This window comes from Spodoptera frugiperda, chromosome 23, assembly GCF_023101765.2.
Source record: "Spodoptera frugiperda isolate SF20-4 chromosome 23, AGI-APGP_CSIRO_Sfru_2.0, whole genome shotgun sequence".
Lineage (NCBI taxonomy): Eukaryota > Metazoa > Arthropoda > Insecta > Lepidoptera > Noctuidae > Spodoptera > Spodoptera frugiperda.
The window spans coordinates 7,158,426-7,176,737 of NC_064234.1; the positions used below are offsets into that span (position 1 = coordinate 7,158,426).

General features: G+C 34.6%; 3 protein-coding genes across 7 annotated transcripts; all 3 read right to left on the reverse strand.

Annotated features, from left to right (window-relative positions):
• Positions 1 to 39: 39 nt before the first annotated feature.
• Positions 40 to 3,467, reverse strand: LOC126910600 (myb/SANT-like DNA-binding domain-containing protein 4). Of its 3 annotated transcripts, none has more exons than XR_007706788.1 (6): positions 2,034 to 3,467; positions 1,625 to 1,757; positions 1,349 to 1,531; positions 1,033 to 1,234; positions 306 to 817; positions 40 to 187 (listed from the first exon to the last, which is right to left on the reverse strand). XR_007706788.1 is itself a non-coding variant. In XM_050702794.1 (6 exons), the coding sequence occupies exons 2-6, from the start codon at positions 2,093 to 2,095 to the stop codon at positions 477 to 479; spliced, it is 921 nt and encodes a 306-aa protein (XP_050558751.1). In that variant the 5' UTR covers positions 2,289 to 3,467; the 3' UTR covers positions 96 to 476. The 3 variants fall into 3 exon arrangements, 2 of the variants coding, with proteins under 2 accessions (XP_050558751.1, XP_050558752.1); XM_050702794.1 differs by having other exon boundaries at positions 96 to 817; positions 2,034 to 2,095; positions 2,289 to 3,467; XM_050702795.1 differs by having other exon boundaries at positions 96 to 817; positions 2,289 to 3,465.
• Positions 3,468 to 6,399: 2,932 nt separating this feature from the next.
• Positions 6,400 to 7,923, reverse strand: LOC118267314 (phosphatidylinositol N-acetylglucosaminyltransferase subunit P). 3 transcript variants are annotated; one of them, XM_050703184.1, is made up of 3 exons: positions 7,684 to 7,923; positions 7,269 to 7,397; positions 6,400 to 7,130 (listed from the first exon to the last, which is right to left on the reverse strand). In XM_050703184.1, the coding sequence occupies exon 3, from the start codon at positions 7,006 to 7,008 to the stop codon at positions 6,529 to 6,531; it is 480 nt and encodes a 159-aa protein (XP_050559141.1). In that variant the 5' UTR covers positions 7,009 to 7,130; positions 7,269 to 7,397; positions 7,684 to 7,923; the 3' UTR covers positions 6,400 to 6,528. The 3 variants fall into 3 exon arrangements, with proteins under 3 accessions (XP_050559141.1, XP_050559140.1, XP_035437132.2); XM_050703183.1 differs by having other exon boundaries at positions 7,625 to 7,923; XM_035581239.2 differs by having other exon boundaries at positions 7,625 to 7,920.
• Positions 7,924 to 8,764: 841 nt separating this feature from the next.
• LOC118267302 (vigilin) lies at positions 8,765 to 17,837 on the reverse strand. Its single transcript, XM_035581220.2, has 17 exons — positions 17,764 to 17,837; positions 17,615 to 17,681; positions 15,761 to 16,031; positions 14,449 to 14,664; positions 14,123 to 14,329; positions 13,819 to 14,034; positions 13,536 to 13,719; positions 13,311 to 13,441; positions 12,768 to 12,951; positions 11,717 to 12,673; positions 11,341 to 11,627; positions 10,907 to 11,155; positions 10,684 to 10,821; positions 10,481 to 10,575; positions 10,098 to 10,311; positions 9,800 to 10,012; positions 8,765 to 9,724 (listed from the first exon to the last, which is right to left on the reverse strand). The coding sequence occupies exons 3-17, from the start codon at positions 15,983 to 15,985 to the stop codon at positions 9,434 to 9,436; spliced, it is 3,807 nt and encodes a 1,268-aa protein (XP_035437113.1). The 5' UTR covers positions 15,986 to 16,031; positions 17,615 to 17,681; positions 17,764 to 17,837; the 3' UTR covers positions 8,765 to 9,433.
• Positions 17,838 to 18,312: the final 475 nt, after the last annotated feature.

Genomic DNA, 18,312 nt, shown 5'->3' on the forward strand with positions numbered 1-18,312 from the left:
AAGTGTAATTATATGGCACATATTCATATTAATTTGTGACTAAAACCTAATTCTAGAAGATAAAATAATAAATAAAAACAGTCGGGTTTTTTAGTAGTTTAAATTACCTTTTTGTATATTTACCAACTACATACATGCAAAATCATAATAACTTAAATCTAAAAAATTATAACAGTGTAAAAAAAAACTAAAATCACAGTAAGTATTGAATACTAGATAAATCATCTTTTTTTGTATATTAACTAACTACATGCAAAATCATAATAACTTAAATCTAAAAAATATAACAGAGCAAAAAAAAAAACTAAAATCACAGTAAGTATTGAATACTAGATAAATCATCTTTTTTTTGTATATTAACTAACTACATGCAAAATCATAATAACTTAAATCTAAAAAATTTGCACAGTGCAAAAAAAAACTAAAATCACAGTAAGTATTAATACTAGTTAGAACATCTTTTTTTTGTATAATAACTAACTTGGTCTCAAATCACGAGTCTCCAATAAGGAAATTAGACTTGTGATTTGAGAACTTAGTGTTTGATTTGAGGCTAGTAGGTCTGCCTCTATGGCCAAACGGGCTTCTTCGACCCGGACGCGATCTGCCTCCATTTTCACCCGCTCTGCTTCTATTTTTAATCGCTCCATGTCCAAATTGTGTTGGCGAGTTTCCCTCTCCTGTTCCAAACGCAACCGGTTCTTCTCTATTGCAACAAACTCGCTAGTGGCTCGGTCGAACGGTGTTTGGCGGAGTCTTCGCTGTCTGACACGGTGACGACGCGGAGTAGAAGCGCCGGGGGATATAGGCGATCTTTCTGTGAACAGATAAAAGTTATTTTTATTACTCTGTATTTTGTGAATGAATAGTAGAAAATCTACCATGCTTAAAATAATGGTGGACGAAATTGAAAAAAGATATTGCGAGTGAAGTAATTTAAATTTTATTTGTTAGTGTTGCTGAACTAGTAGGTATCAATAATTATTTGAATAATTCATTTCTAGGAATCCTGATACATTTTGTAATTATTACCTCTTTGTACAGTTCTACAATTTGAAGGGCCTGGCACAGGACTGTCAGGACGATTAGGTGGAACAGTAATATCCGGCACAGGCACTGATGTGGATGTACTTTCTGGAGCTATTTCTATTATAGTGAACTCTGTCTCATCCACTAGTGATGGTACCGTGTCTGTTGTATCAGCTGCATGTCTTACTTGAGGTTGAGGTTCTTCCTAAGTACAAAAAGGAATAACACTAATTGTTATTGATGAAAACTATGGATGAAGTTTTATGAAATCTGAAAATAAGTTTTTACAAAAAAAGCAATGTATGAAGGGTTCACTTACTTGAAAGCCTGCTTCTTGTACAGCTTGATTACCAGTAATTGAGCTGACCCCAATTATTCTTAACACCCTTTCCTCAAGACGACTCAATGGTTTTCCCCTACTGGGCCCACCACCAGTACCATGGATGTCCCGATTTATAACAGAGGCCTTCTTTTTTGTTTTGGTCTTCCAGTCAGACCATACCTGTAGCACAAAATTTAAAATAATACTTTGAAATTAATGCTCTGCATATGCAACAGCTATACATAATTCTTTTAATAATTAATAGCTTATTACCCTTTTCCATTTGTCAGCTGTTTTGTTAATACCACCACCCACTGCATTTAAAATTTCTGCCAATTCCTGCCACAAACCTTCACTCCGAACCTTTCCTTGAAGTCCCATTTGAGGCCTTGAAAGATCACCATGGCTAAAAATAGAATTCATAAGATTAAGGTCCCGTGAGAATTAGAGCCAGTAAACATAAAGTTTGCTACCAGCATTCTAATACCATACCTAATCAACAAGTGTTAAGGTTTAGAATCAAGTTTAACTTTATTGGAATAACAAATGTAAGACCCGCAATCATATAAGTGCACCATTGTGAGGTTGTTTACATTACGCATTCCATAATAAGTAGGTCCAATACTAGTCAAAATGAGAATGAAAATGTGGAATAGATGAAAAAATATCGGAAAAAACCTGCCTTTCCATAAATTCTATTAGTAAACTAAATTGCTCGGGACTCGCACGAAGTCTAGATTCCATCTAAAATTTAAAAAAATATTAGGTCAGTGGGTAGCCTTCGGGGTGGATTGATTTGAATACTCATCGCAATAAAACTATTTTATTACATTATAAAGATACTAACTAGTACCTACTGAACTGTAAGATTACAGTAGAACTGTAATCTTACAGTTCTTACATTTACTTGAATTGTTATTTAAACATGTTTACTTACTTTCTTTGTAATAATTTACTCTTCAATCACTTCCAAGTTCCAACACACAAAACTTTTGAATAATTTTGTTATCCCGCGTATGTTGTGTTTGACATTGACAGCGCAATAATGTCGCTGTAACATTTACAAACGCTATTCCATAGCCTAATTATAGAGTGTTTCGGTTAACGCTGCGGAATGAGCGTTTCGCGTTCCATTTGTAACTTGTCTACCATTTTCGACACGCTAACGCAAAGTCCTTAGCGTGAACGGAAAACGATTGTGCGGAAAACGCTTGGATTTTGTCTAGGCCCCCAGGTTTTAAAATTAATGTGGAGCCAAATCAACCGATATTATTTCTTGATTTAGTTATTTCTAAATTGGTTATCTACCTGATTATTTGAAAAAGCAAATATAGTTTGGGGATGGTAAGCATAGCAGGTACCTGTAGGAGTAGGAATAAGATAGCCAGGAAAGTAATAAGTCACAAAATACCAAGCGTCTACCTGGACCTGGACCGGGGACATCTTATGACTTCGCCCGCCTTGGGCGAGGCGAGAGGGAGTGTCAGACTTACTGACTGAAAACCACCCCGTTCCTACTCCTACTTTTCCAAACCTGGACAGTGTTTAGTCGGCAATAAAGTTTGTGGCCACAGGAAAATACATAATATAGGTATGATATACCCAATGATGAGGAAAAGTGTTTTTGTCGTTTATTCAACTATTTTCAGAGGCTGAACACCTTCACCGTTCCTGGTTTTCGTGCAGCGATCTAAAATATCTGCTATCATGTGTAATCAAACATTTTGTAAGTATCCATATATAAGTACCTACTGTAAGTATCTTTTCTATGGCAGATACTGGAGCTTCTACAAAAAAACATATTAAAGTGGGTAGGTACTAATGATGTAACGAATTTCATTTCTTATACATTCGCGAATGCGAACATTGACTTAAAAATTGGGACCAATAATTTTGTCTTTGGCCATAGATATAAGTCTTATATGTAGGTATGTCTTTGGCATTATTTTTGCCGTTTACCTACTTGACGCGCAAGTCGCAGCACGATATGTAATTGTTTACATCTACTTTCTAGTAGTTCTAGTCTGATCCAAGTAGACATCCATTAGTAGTAAAATAACATGAATAAGGGAAGAGCTAAATTGAATTCACCACGCACACGAGGTCGATAAGTGAAGAGTCCCTATCGACCTCGTGTGCGTCGAAAGTTATTTGGGATTAAAGGACCAAGTATTTTGGAATTTAGCCTAGTCTTATCGAAATTGAAAACCAATATTAATATAATGCAATTAAAAAAATATTGTCCTTTAAAACTTCATCACAATAAGAGTAATTCAAAGACTGGCCCTAGAAGGTACACTACTGTGAAAACGTGTGTACCTACATGAGATGTTTTTAAAAAAAATGTAAAAACTATTGTATTAGGAACTTTTTACTAACTGGCTTTTGCCCGCGACTTGACTTCTGGTCTGGCAGTATTTAGGATTTTGCCTTCTCTAAGATCTGTATCAAACATCAGAATCGAGTTAGTACTTAAGTTTTCTATAACGTGAGATCATAACAGACATAGCTACTACATTTGTCAACACAAATAGTTGTCGTTTGATGTGGAGGACTAAGCGGGAAGGCTTTGTTCAGCAGTCGACGATTTCCGGCTGTCTTCTGGATGGTAATGATGATGAGATTCGGTGATTTAAGAGATAGAGAATTCCGGGAATTTAGCTCATAGTTCCCGTGTGATTTACATAATTATCTGTTTTTGGCTCTCAATTTATAATTATTGTGCCTGACACTTACATTGTTGGCGTGGTTTAAGAGTCCTCTACCCTCACTCGTACCAGTACCTTCACCTGTATCCACAGTTCACACACACACCCGCATCCATACTCACACTATACCGATACCCTACTACTTTATGTCGCTTTTCAGGTCATCGGGTCTCAAGCAAACATTGCACCGAATTCCAGCTAAATTTGTTGCGTAGCGCTGCATCTCGCGCCACTCGTAGGTATACCGCAAGCCAGCTGATTTCGAGCATGAGCCCTACGATTACAGCGTAAAGTCAGCTGCAGGGAACCTATCATTCGACAAACTTATATTTGCGTTTGGTACAGTAGTCATAATCAGGGAACGAACCGCACGATTAAGTTTGTTTATTAGTGAATAATCTTTTTCGGGATAAAAAGTACCCTGTGTTATGCAGGATCTTAAAGTATAATTATACTAAGTTTCATAGTAATCGGACCGGTAGTTTTTGCGTGACGCGTGAACAAACATATGTACAGACAGACAATTTTTTTTTAATCAATGGGTTCCATATCTGTCGCGTAACATCCTCTACTTCTTTTTTATATTTTCAATGTACAGAATTTACACTTCTACAGTTGTAATGAGAAGTTTGTCGTGAATAATCATTCACGAAAAATTGGCGTTAAGATTGCAAGGCAGTGTAATCCGAAGATAAGGTTTTGTAGTTTAATACTGAAATAACCAAAATTTTAATTGGTAAATAAGATGTTACACGTTATCTTCTTTAGGTAGGCATTGGCAAATTTGCCGAATTAGTTATACAATTACGAGTGTTTGTATGAGAATTAGTGAATGTAGGTATTAAATTTCATACTAGCTATATCATACTAATAATACATACGCACGCACAGGTACCTAACTATGTAACACGTTGCTATGTGCCTAAGTTGCTATAAATAAATACTGACCGATTACCTGCAACTGATAATATTTTATGTTTTTATCCTGAATGGTTGTATCTAACTCTAACAAATATGGTTTTTAAATTTAAAGCTGCGGACTACCTAGCGGGTTTACCGGGGCTCCGGCTCGACAAGCAGGAGTAGGAACGGGGTGGTTTTAGTCAGTAAGAGTGTGATAATCCCTCTCCCGATTTTGCCCACTTAAAAAAAGGTACCTAGCTACCCACTATAAAACTTTTGTGACGGATGGTGTAACTGACAAGACTGAATAGCACAGCATAGTAATTGATAGTACCTAATTTATAAGTAGTCCAAGGTATTTTTTTTACAAAACTGTAGGTACCTAAGAACTTAAACCTACATAATAATTTAAGTATCTAGTATACTGAACCAATGGTTTCGTATTCGATTCTTGGGTTGGGTGAAGTAGGTGTTTGGTATGGAAGGAACGTTCGAAATTGTTAGGTACAGGGGTTTTTTTATATTCAGAGGAACGTTTTGTGCACTGTTGACGCGGTGCGTGAGCAACCGTCTGCCACGCAACGTGAAGCGTGTTCCATTCCCACACCGAGCAACTCTTTGTGTGATACACAAATTTTTGTTAGGAGACTGTGTATGTGAAATTGTGTTAGTACCCACACCACAACACATGAGAAAATCCTAATGTGGGGTAACGTTTATTTAAAAAAAAAACAAATATAGCATTATTTCATGTAAGTAGCACTTTACAACATCGCTATTTTTAGTATAATCAACCCCTGTTATAAAAACAGCACTTCCGTGGGTAATCTGTTATCATGTAGGTACGTAACGTATTTGCTTATTTAATGACGTCTTTTGGCAACAGATAACCAGGATAAATCGTTGTTCGAATAGATATGGACAATATTAACCACAGTGATCTTTTGAAGTTAACCAGCCTTTCAGAAACTAGGTTACCCCCAGTAGGTACGCTTTTATCAGATACTGAACGTAGTACTTATGTTTAATGTTCCGATGTTAATTTATTGTGGAACATGGACTGTTCATGAAACACGCTATGCATAATGTCGCTTACTGTGTTTTGTTTTTTTTTTTAGTTTAAGGGATTGACGTCACGCCTAAGTATAATATTGGCGTTCCTAAAGAAAAAGATTGAGTTTTTTTTTTTTAAATTAAGTATCAAATTTTATACTTCGATATACAAAGATAACTGCTTTATATATTAATACAGATTAGCACTCTCGCGCGGTTTCTTCCGCTTTGGTCAGCTCCTATTTGTCGTAGGTAGCGCGATGTTTTATAGCCTAGTCTTTCTCGAAAAATGTACCTACTTTACAACACATTTTCGTACCCGAGATTAGAGTGTTTACAAACAAACAAACTCTTCAGTGTTTTATAATAATAAAGTATAAGATATGTAGCCCATAATATAGACATATTTATTGTAGTATTTTCAGTGCAAGTTAGTTGGTACAGTTCATTTTTGCAAAATAAAGTTTACAGTATTTATAACAAAGACTTATATTACTTTCAAAAACTTAGGTACTACAGGTATTCTTTGAAGTACAATTTCTGGCAAACTAAGCGGATATTTAGATCACATAATGGAGGCACTGTATTTTCTTCCAACTCTTCTTCTGAAGTTACGTGAGAGTTCTTAACACATTTATTTACATCAGTACACACACACTGTTCATTTACATTATTGTTATTTTCATTTATTTCACATGTGTAATGAGCATGAGGATCACTTATAGTACTAATACTATCTATGTTAGCAGTTAACATCAAATTAGAACTAGGATATATAAAAAATGCAAAAATGGTTAATGCTACTAGACATTGTATTGGCACAGCTGTGGACCAGTACTTTTGTGGATAGTAATAAATATTGAAGTAATGAAGCCAGGAATCTGGAGTAATTGCCCATATAAAATATGTAAACATCATGGTTTGACTAAATAAATACATGAAAAACCCATATAGGGACCTTGCCGGTGTTGGTGCAGGAGTATGCTCTGGCATATTGTCAGTTAGTTCTATAATATTACTTAAACTGTTCTATTGTTTTAACTATTAATATAATATTTTGTATCATAGAATTTACCGCTACTCTTAATTTTTTCAAATCATTGCCATGGAATGTTCTGAAACACAATAAAAAATGAGTAAGTAATTATTAAGAAAATTTCAATAAATATTCTAGTTCTAGATCTCAATGAATTATAAAATTGAAATAGATCTTATAAAAATGGGGAAAATGCTCAATACAATATTCAACTTACATCACTAGATTTTCAGCATTAATTTCTATTTTTCTCTGTACTCCACTTCTCTTTAATTCTTTGTCAACGCTTAGCACATCTCGAGCTAGAGATGCAGACTCAGCTGAAGGTAAAGGAATTGTCAATGATCTAAAATAAAAACAAATCCGATTTTCAATAAGTGTAAGAATATACACATACCTATTTAAAAAGAAATTGTGGACTGAACTGATCATAATCTTTAATATGACATCATTTGCAATGTGATAACATAAAGTGCTCAAGCTGAAATGTATTTTCATATTTACATTACAAAAAGTTCGTGGTAATTGTGTTTTTGTCCAATGTCCGTTCTGAAAGCAACTAGTAATACTCACATATCCATATTTTAAATAGAAATTAATAATAATATGCAGTAATCAGCATCAATACGAACCGATAAAGGTTATAATGTGTATATTATTATTGTAATGTATCATTTGACTGATTATTTTATTGTTGCAGGTCTATTTATGTAGTAACTCAATCGTAGGAAATTTAAATATATTTCTGAATCTGATTGGATATAGATATGGGCTTAGTTTAATAATACTAAATATTAAAGAAGCTACATAAAATAAAAGTAATAAATCGAATGATGAAGTCGTCTCATTTTATGACCATGAACCATAAGTCCATGACATATACGAACATCAGTGTTGCCAGGGAGAAATTAAAAAAAAATTGCCGTGTTTTTAAGAAATAATTATGTTTTCGAAGGCCTTAGCAATATTAACAGAAGGTACATTTTTTTACCCGATTAGGAAGGTTCAGGGTATACGCGCGTATCTTGTAGGTATGTATGAGTGTGATCAAAGAGTATAATAAGTAAAGGGGAATTCAGATGACATCATTTAAAATGCCATGACAATTATGACAATCATAATCCATAAGTATTTCTTGCTTGTCCATGGCAAAGAGAATTATAAGGAAAGGAATTTTTATCGTCATCTGTATAATGAAATTAATTAATACTTACTGCTCAAGTAATTGTTTAATCAATAAATAAACCGTACTTTTATAAAATGTAATAGAAATTTAAAAAAGGTCATACCAAACCAAACAACTCGCTTATTGCTACTATACTAAAGCCACGCCCTTAGGGCAAGTTCACACAAATACATCGTATGCGTAGTGATCTCTGATTGTATATACCTAAACATACGCCCTACATAAATATTATTATCATTCTTTCTTTAGAAAACGTTGTCCTTCACTAGATTTTTTCTTATGTTGTTTATACGTACACAATCACGCAACTATTTGTTCATCGTACTCAGTTACGGAAAAACGATAGTCGAGCTCCGGAAATTCTACAGTAGATATTTATAAATTACTTCACACTAGGTCTTTAAAATCCTTTTCAGATGTTAATGACCAATAAAATATTATTTCAATGTGGTCTCCGCAATGATGGTACACTGGCTGTTAATTTAGGATAGGACAGGACTAATTTGTGCGAGAAGCAAAAAGTAGTGTTGTATTCATGTAAAAGATTTTATTATATGTTCAAACACAATTTACTATGTACACATTATTTTGTAAAAATATTCATTCTTGTCTTATTATTTATTGATTCATTATTTTTATAGGCAACATTATAAACATGATAAAAAAACGTGAAAACTATTATGTATGAAAAATAGAAATTTCATTATAATTTTAAATAAGTACACGGAATCAGTTTATTATGCATTCTATAAAGATGCATATATTCAAAATACATCAACATGTATTTTATTATAAATATATCATAGTAGATAACAACTTAGTACAATGGCATTTATTCTCATAGATAATAATTAGATACATAATATTAATTCATTTAAAAATAACGAAATGGCGTAACCGAATACTTATATGATATAATCGTCCGGCTGAACCTTCATTATTTATATAATCCAGAGAGATCACCATAAAATAGAAGCGACCTCATCCGATAAATCACAAGAAAGTCGTTGGCGTAAATAGCTGGCTCCTCAAATTTGTAATAATATGAGAGAGTAGGAGATATTTGCAGTTTTCAAGACTATAATGATGATGAGCAGATGCTTCACGACGATGAAACATCATGCGGCATACTCCACTAAGAACTATAGGATTAAAAATATGCACGCATACGAGTACACGTAGACGACAGTCGAGTACTAGCGGCGGGGGCCCCAGGCGGTAGTGGGTGCGGGAGCGGCGGGCGCGGCGGCGCGCGGGCCTCCCGGCATGGTGGGGAACTCCTGCGTGGAAGCTGTGTCGGGCGCGCGCTGCTCCCACGGCCCTCCCTTCACCACGAAGCCCACGGCGCCGGGACCTGCAGCTGCCGCGGACGTAGCAGTCGAACCTGCGCTGCTGTTTACAGACTCTCTTTCCGAACCAAGCACGTCACCGAAATCACCTAGAGAAGGTGCAGCTGGTCGTTGGTAGCGGTCAGCAACATCTTGCATCTGACGAAAACAAAATATTATTAGTTATATAGCCTATCATAGAATGTGATCAAATATTACATAGATAATGCTTACATATTCTTCAGCCAAATTGAGAAGGTGGTCTTTTGCATCAAGGACATTATCTTCGTCTCCAGTTATGACAACGATACTGTCATCGCCTTGTTTCGGGAACCGAATGTCTACCTTGTACTCATCCATAATGCGCCTGATATTTTTACCTTTCAGACCAATCAACCTCCTGTGAACTCTTGGATCAATGTCCACTTCCTCTCGGCACTGATTATCCTGCATAGGAGAGAAATAGTTATGAAAATCTGGTTTTGAAATAGAACTAGTACATACTAAATATAATTATATAAATGAAGCTTACCAGCTGATGCACAATGGCCATGATAGCTTCCTTTGCTTGTAATGCCTTATCTTCATAGCCTTGGATTGTGATGATGTCATCATCAGCCTCACCACGTTTTGGTAAGTTTATTTGTACTCCGTAGTCAGTCCGAATCTTTGAAATGACAGAACCTCCCTTGCCAATAACAAGAGGATGATATTCAGGGTCAACTTTAAATTTCAATTCGAATGATCTAAAAACAAAAGAATAAATTGTATTTTTTTTTATCAAACATCAAACAGAATAGTATTCTGAGTATACAAATAATAAGCAACAGGATTTTTTTATACATATAAATTGTTTAATTTTATGGATGTCTGTAAAGCCCACCCACCCAGCTGGAATGTCATTGCAGTACTAACCTGAGAATTCTGTCTTCTTTCTCTTTCTCCATGTCAACAATTTTGTCAAGTAGTGCAAGTTTGGCCTTTTCAACATTGGCAGGAGTACCTGTAACCTGAACAAAAGCAATACATTATTATTGTTTGAATATTTTTGATGAGTATTACTATAGGTACTGGCATGGAATGGATATGAAATACAAATGTGTACTATATCTCCTTACTTTAACAAAGTCACTAGGGTCATCATTGAGTGGAAGCAAGATGTGTACATCATATGTTTGCATCAGTTCCCTCCTCTTCTGACCAGAGAGCAATCGGTGCAGTTCATTTGGAACCTCCACATCTATGGTGATTGGCACCTGGAAAAAAGTAAAAATAATAAATCATAAAGCATTCTATTAATTATAATAGTGAATTTAATTCTATGTCTAAACGCAATAGTACCTGCTCAAGTAAAGCTTTCTTAGCAGCTTCGCAATTTTCGGGGCGACCAGTGATTCTAATAATGTCGTTCGGTCCAGGCTCAGCGCTCTCGTTGTTTTCTTTAACGGGAACATCTGCGCCTTCAGTCGTGTCACGTTCGGGGAACTTAATTTGGACGTCGTGTTCGGCTGTGATGTCTTTAACCTTAGCACCACGGGCGCCCATCACTGTACGATGGTGCCTTTGAGGTATAACGCATTCTACTGTTACCTGTAAAATAAGATCCAAGATTAAGTAAAAAATATGTGTCAGAAAACTTCAGAACGCATAAGGATTTTTGCGAAAGTTTGTGTGTATGTTTGCGATTCGATCACGTCAAAACAGCTGAAGGGATCAGGATGGACGCGGGCAAACTCGCCGGCAGAAGACATTAAAGATATAAATATGGTAATAACCTTTGCTTCCAAATCCTCGATGATTTCGTTAATGCGAACTTTAGCTGCCTCTATGCAGTCCTTGGGACCTTTGAGTACGACACGGTCACTGTTAACTCCCTGCCTTGGGAATGAAATTTGTACGCCTCCGCAGTCTTCTGCGATACGTCGAAGCACCTCACCACGACGGGCCACGAAGTGCCGGTGGTGACGTGGCGCTACTGACATCTCGCCCTCCGAAACATTACTGATTTCTGCTACGGCGGCTTCCAGCTGCTTGCGAGCCGCCTCTACTTGCTCCTCGCGACCTGTATTACGATAAAATTTAATGAACACATTGTAATTTCAAAATTAAATAATTTTTAATACCTGAATAAATATTTCAAGCATAACATACCAATAATAAATATAGCTTCTTTATCTTCATCTTTTTCAGTCGGGAAGATAATGCGAGCTCCAGTTTGTTCGCGTATTTTTTTAATATTAGCACCATTTTTACCAATCAGGAATTTGTGATGTTCCGGCTTAGCACGTACATGAGCAGTGTGGGAGGTCAGTTCACGTTCTGAAGCATGTGCCAGCAGTTGCTGCTTAGCTTTCTCAACATCTTCAATGGGTCCCTTGATGACGACTTTGTCGCTATCACTTTCCGCAGGCGGGAATTTAATCAGCACTCCACCACACTCTTCCATAATGGAATGAATAAGTTTTCCACCAGCCCCAATTAAAGAATTGTAATATTTAGGAGCGATTGTTACTTCTTCTGTAACAACATTGGCTTTCTCATTGTGGATTTGTTGAATTCTTTTAACAGCTTCTTCAACATTTTCGCGTTTTCCTCGCACTGTTATAACATCACTGTCGTCACCTTCAGCTGGAAGATCAATCACAGTTTGGGTTTCATCTCGAATTTTCCTTAAGTTGGCACCACCTTTACCAATAATAAACTTATGGAATTGCTTGAAAATCGGCACTTCTTGGACATATGAAGACTCGGCTATTTCTTTTATTACTTTGTGAAGGTATTTTTCACATTTCTCAATATCTTCCTGGGGACCCCTAAGCTTAATAGGACTCCTCTTTTGCCCTTGATCAGGTAGAGAAATAAGGACTCGTTCAAATTTCTCTCGGAGCTCTTTTATTTTTTCTCCTCTAACTCCGATCAGAGATTTAATGTATCTATGGTCAACATAGACTTCCTTTGTCCTTTCATTCTCCAGCTTCATCACCATTTCTCTTAACTCTCTTTCTGCATCAGCTACACCTTGATGGCTACCTTCAATGCGAATTATATTGTTGCCTTCGTTTTCAATTATGTTAATAACTACCCCAGTCTCATCCTTCAGTCTATTAACTGAAACAAAAACAATCATTTGTTAAAATAAATGAATACTAAACTAAAAATATGTTCATAAAATAGCAAATCTAAAGTAATGAGACAAACTTACTGTTAGTTCCATTCTTTCCAATTATATGTTTGAAGAATTTAGGGTCGACTGATAGTTCAACATAGGTCAGAGTAGCCAGCAAGTTTTTCACAAAGTCATCCAACTCCACTTGAGCACGCTCTACTTCCTCTGGGGGACCATCAATCTTCACTTTATCTTCAGAATGGGTAATATCAACGTGAACCTGAATATAAAAAAAATTGATTGAACATTGACACACAGACTTAAAACCTACCAAATAAACAATAAATATTTTAATAATTAAAATGAAAAATGCGAGTTTACTTGTAGTAGAACAAAATATTATTAAAAAAAAACACAAACAAATTAGGTGAAAATGCTTGATTTAATCAAGTAGAGTAATCAAGAGCTGCTGACAGCTTATTTTATTGGCAGGTAGCTGATGTACTAAGGAGTCATTTAGGCTACTTTTGTTTTAGAAAAAGTATTTTATATTAGAAGAAAATCAGAACCCCAACTTCATTATTCTACAAAGACGAAGTCACGAGTGATAGTTATAAAATGATATTATATACTACATACCTTTGAGAAGTCTTGAGTTATCTTTTTTATATTAGAGCCATTCTTCCCAATGATATACTTATGGATCCAAGTTGGGGCATCAACAGTAGCAGTTTTCACAGAGTTTGCTTTCTCGCATACTTTTGAAAGAGCTGTGGATAAAATTGGATAATTTTAGAATTAAAATAATTTAGGCACATTTCCTATTTTATATTGCCAGTGTAAGTGATAGTCAGAAGTTCTTACCCAAACCAATCTTGTTGTGGGGTCCATGCAGTGTAATGGTACCAGTGGGAGAATCTGGAGGAGGCATCTCCACAGAAACTTCAGTTTCTTTAAGAATTTCCTGAATAGTTGTACCACGAGCGCCAATCACGTATTTGTGCTGAGATTTGGGTACCTCAACACGAACAGTTGAACATTTTTTGACCTTTTAACAAACATATTATCACATTAATAAAAAATAAATGCTAATTTTTAGAGTAAATAATAAATTAATTAGAATATATGGTATGTTAACGTTTTTTACCATTTCCTCGTAGATTTGCTCAATCTGTGCTTTAGCAGCGAGTACTCCATTCTTTTCGCCGGCAATCACGATTTCATCGCTTTGAGTCGACGCAGGCGGAATATGGATGCGTGCTCCCGTCTCGGCACTAAGCGCAGATGCACGTTCACCGTATGGACCCTGAATGAATGGGTGGTAAATCTTCGGGATCTTGATGCGTTCCAAAGCCTTACGCGACTGTAAATAAAAAATCGTATAATTTAATACTAATTTACAAAAACAAAATAAGGTTGCAAGATACAATAATTAAAGACAAAAGTGTTACCTGTTCCTCAGAGCAAACGCGGATTTCATGTTCGGCTTTTTCTATGCCCTCCTTAGTGCCAGTGATAGTAATGGTCTCACTATTATCAGCAATACCAGGAACATTGATTTTGGTAGCAGTCACTTTTTCCAACTCCTTCAACTTCTGACCTTGTTTTCCCAAAATCCAACGGTGGTGTTCCTTGGGGATGTTAATTTGCTTGCTGGCCTATGAACAAATATATTTTATAGACATTGTTATTGGCTGCGCGACGATTTGCCCCGTTGGCGAGGTTTGAATCTAGTTAAATAAATTTAATTAAAAAGTACATATTTTTATAACATTACCTGTTGCTGGAAGTGGGTCAAGATAAGGCGCCTTGCGTCAAGTACAGCGCTATGCTTGCCAGTTATCAAGAAAGTCAAACTGCCGTCTTTGCTGGTAGATATTTCGATGTGCGCTCCAGTATCTTTAGTGATGGATTGACAAGTTCTCAAGGATTCTCCTTCACCAAAAGTGTTAGCGTTGTCTAACTTTCTCTCTTCATATGGCACATGGAATACCTGTAAATGTATTTTTCTTATAGTATTACTACTTAACCGTATATTATGTGGTGGTCTTATACAAATAAAACGTATAGTATTATATAAAACCCAGTGATGTTCATCTTGTTAGAAAGTATTTACGACTGTCACGTAGAATCTGATATTAAGCCCATGCTTTGGACTTCAATAGTTAGACTGCAATTAACTAGTTAATTTTAACTTTCAAACTTTCTTTACTAACTTTTTATTTGAATATTAAATCGTTTGGTGAAATCTCGATATTATTTTATGACGACATAATATGCGTCGAAAACTTTTTTAATTAATAATATTGAATTCCTACAAATTCTTAGATATGTATTAATGAGTATACGTCTTTTGTATGTAAGCAATATACTAATACAAGACTAGCAGTTATAAAGATTAAAAAAAAAGACTAGCAGTTTGTATTAGCTTTTACATGTGTTCAGACACGTGGACAAGTGCCCTACATACTACAAATGCCCAAGTCATTTAATATACATGAATGTCATTGTTGAGCTTCAGTAGAAGTTCACATAAATCTGTACATTTTATAAAAATATATAATCTCAAACAATATGCTTTTATGAAAGATATTAAAAATCAAAACTCGTAATAAATTGTTTGGTGATAACAATGTTGGCTATCAACTCATTTTGTTTTCATTATCTGTAAGAACTTAAATATTATTACCCAACATTTATTTATCACTAGCCATTACTGATTACGTAAGATTTAAATAGTATGCCTTCCACGTGTATAATTTACGTATGTAGCTCACTGCAAAATATCAATATTAGGTAGGTACTAGGTACCTATCAAAACTCTAAAGTGTTGATCATACAAAATGTATAGCAACTGACTGCTAATCGAAATGTCCTATTACAACTAATTCCAATGGTTGCTATTGTAATTCAATATGTAAAAGGTCTTAGGTTCCATTGCCTGGGTTGGGTACCTAAATTACTAGTTTTTTTTCCGGATGGGTTGCTAAACTTGTTCTTTATACAGTGATATAACGTGTGGGTAGGTGGTTAGGTAAAATCCTACTTTTAGCATAACTTAGAAAAAATGGATAAGATATGAAAACTACCTGAGTATGCAGCGACGATCCCACGCGCAACTTGTTAGTAGCTTGTTGAATGCTGCGTTGGACAGGTGGCTGAGAGTGAGGCAAAGCCGGAAACAGATCGTCATAGGCGTAGGAAGCGTTGTTCTCGTAGGTCACATTCACATTATTCATCTCCTCAACATGCCCGGGTATCTCAGAATGAACAGGAATCATATCTCCAACCATCATGGATTGCTGATGCATCATGTTCGTCCCCTCCAGCAGTCCTTTTTCGCGCCAAGTCGTTACAGTACTAATAATTTAAATAGAGCACAATCATTTTTATTGATAACATAGTCAGTTAGTACAACAGCAGCAGTGTGGTCTTATTTGCGTTATCATATTTGAACAATTGTTTAAAATCTATTCATTCTAAAATTATGTTCATTGTATCCAATATTGAATACAATATAAGTTGATTATAATAATTCAGTTAGCTTTAATCAAGGACAATTCTTTAAAGTGTACAACCTAGATTAAAAAATATAGGAACATTTAAGTTTCTGCTGTAGAGATTTTAGAAATATTGAAGTTGAAATTAGTGTTTAAAAAAGGAATATAATATGTATTGTAAAAATTATTATAGTAAAATATGTTCAACTTTATAAGTTCAACTACATATTAATTTGTTGATAAGTAAAATCATACTGTCTTAGGCAATTACCTGATTTTCTTTATTGATATAACATAAGAAATTTACTCTACACTCCAAATAAATGCAAAGAATTTTCATTACCAATTTAAATAGCTGTATCAATCAATATTCAAATGTTGAATTTAAGGTAACTATAATGTGCTGAGTGTGCTGACGTAATGATTAATCTAATTAAATACTCATTATCTAACTATGGCATTAGAAATCATGACAATAACAATAAATAACTTTTTAAATATTGCCATTAGCAATTACCACAAATTACCTAGTTAATAATTAAAAAGACTTAATATGATGCATATATACAATTAGTGTATAATTTATAATTGATTAATGTTTTGAAATAGTTTAGCCTAAGTTCAACATGTAAAACCTTAGTTATAGAGAACATAAAACTAGAATGCTCAATTATCAAACTATTACAGTTATACCAACAATGTAGACCAACATGCAATTAAGAATATTTAAAGCATATGTTGAGATAGCCTTTATCTATCTAGTTAGTGATAACAAAAAAGTATAATATTTATAAGGAAAAATTCACATGTATTTTGATGTATATGTATGATTAATTCACAGAACACATTATTATTATAGAAATATCTAATAGAATGTACTTTGAGGAATACTTTCTATGCCCTGAGAATGATTTTGAAGTGAAAAAGGCTTAATTTAAACACATTTATTTATTAAAAAAAAACTGATCAGTGGGTTCTTAGAAATCTGATAAGAATATGAAATAAAAATTGTATTATATTAAAAATGATGTTAAAAATAAGAAATTATTGTAGAACTTCAAGCTTCTAAATAGATTCATACAAAAAATACATTTATACAAGAAGGATTATAACATTTTATCTGTCAAACTATATTGTTAAGTGGAAATTTAAGTAATATCATAAGTTTTCGGCGTTTATGTATGTATATGGTGCATGAGACTTCTACATAACTAGACATTTATGATTAATTTCAATGTTCGTGTAATTAATGAAAAGTAATGCGGTTTTTTAGCAACTCAATGTAATAGAAATATGTGCGTTATTGTGTCGCATTCGGTCTGAAAATAATCAAATATGAGTAAAAAAAATTAAGACAAATTGGCATCCCGATTTTGATAATACGTGTCACCTTCCAGCACATTTGACGTGGAACTCGTCTTAACAAAATACAACAACACTTACCCAAAGTACTGTAGCTAATCAATCTGGAAGATTATCCTTTAGTCGCCAGGATCGGTTATATATTTCCCTGTACAGAAATTAACATTATCAATAAATATCTAAAAGTAAAAACTATAAATTTTAATTTTCTAAGACAGACACACACGTACCCAGCTGCAGTAGCGAGAGAAATATGCACAGATAACAGTAGAAAGTTTTAAAAGAGAATTTAATATATGAGATTTTTGAGTCTGGTAACATTTAAAAAAATATTATCAAATACTCAAAATTGATAGTACTGAATATTTATCCAAATTATCGCTTAAAACATTGAGATACAACATTTGCATTTATAATATATCTCTCGGGATCAAATCTCGGGAAATAGGATCTCATTCTTCTATTAGTAAAATTGTTTTAATGTTATACTAGCTATTCATCGTAGCGTAATATTTTATAGTCTGTAACCTTCTTCGATATTATGGACTATTCAACACAAAAGGAATTTCAAATCAAGCTACGGTACTGGTTTAGCGCAAAGAAAAGGCAGAGACGCAAATTACTTTCTTATTAATATAATTTATCAACTCAACTCCTTTTGGTCATTTTATAGCTTATAGTTTTCCCTGGTAGCTGCACTATCCAATACAAATAGAATTATTCAAATCGGACCAGTAGTTCCAGAGATTTGCACGTTTAAACAAACAAATATCAACATA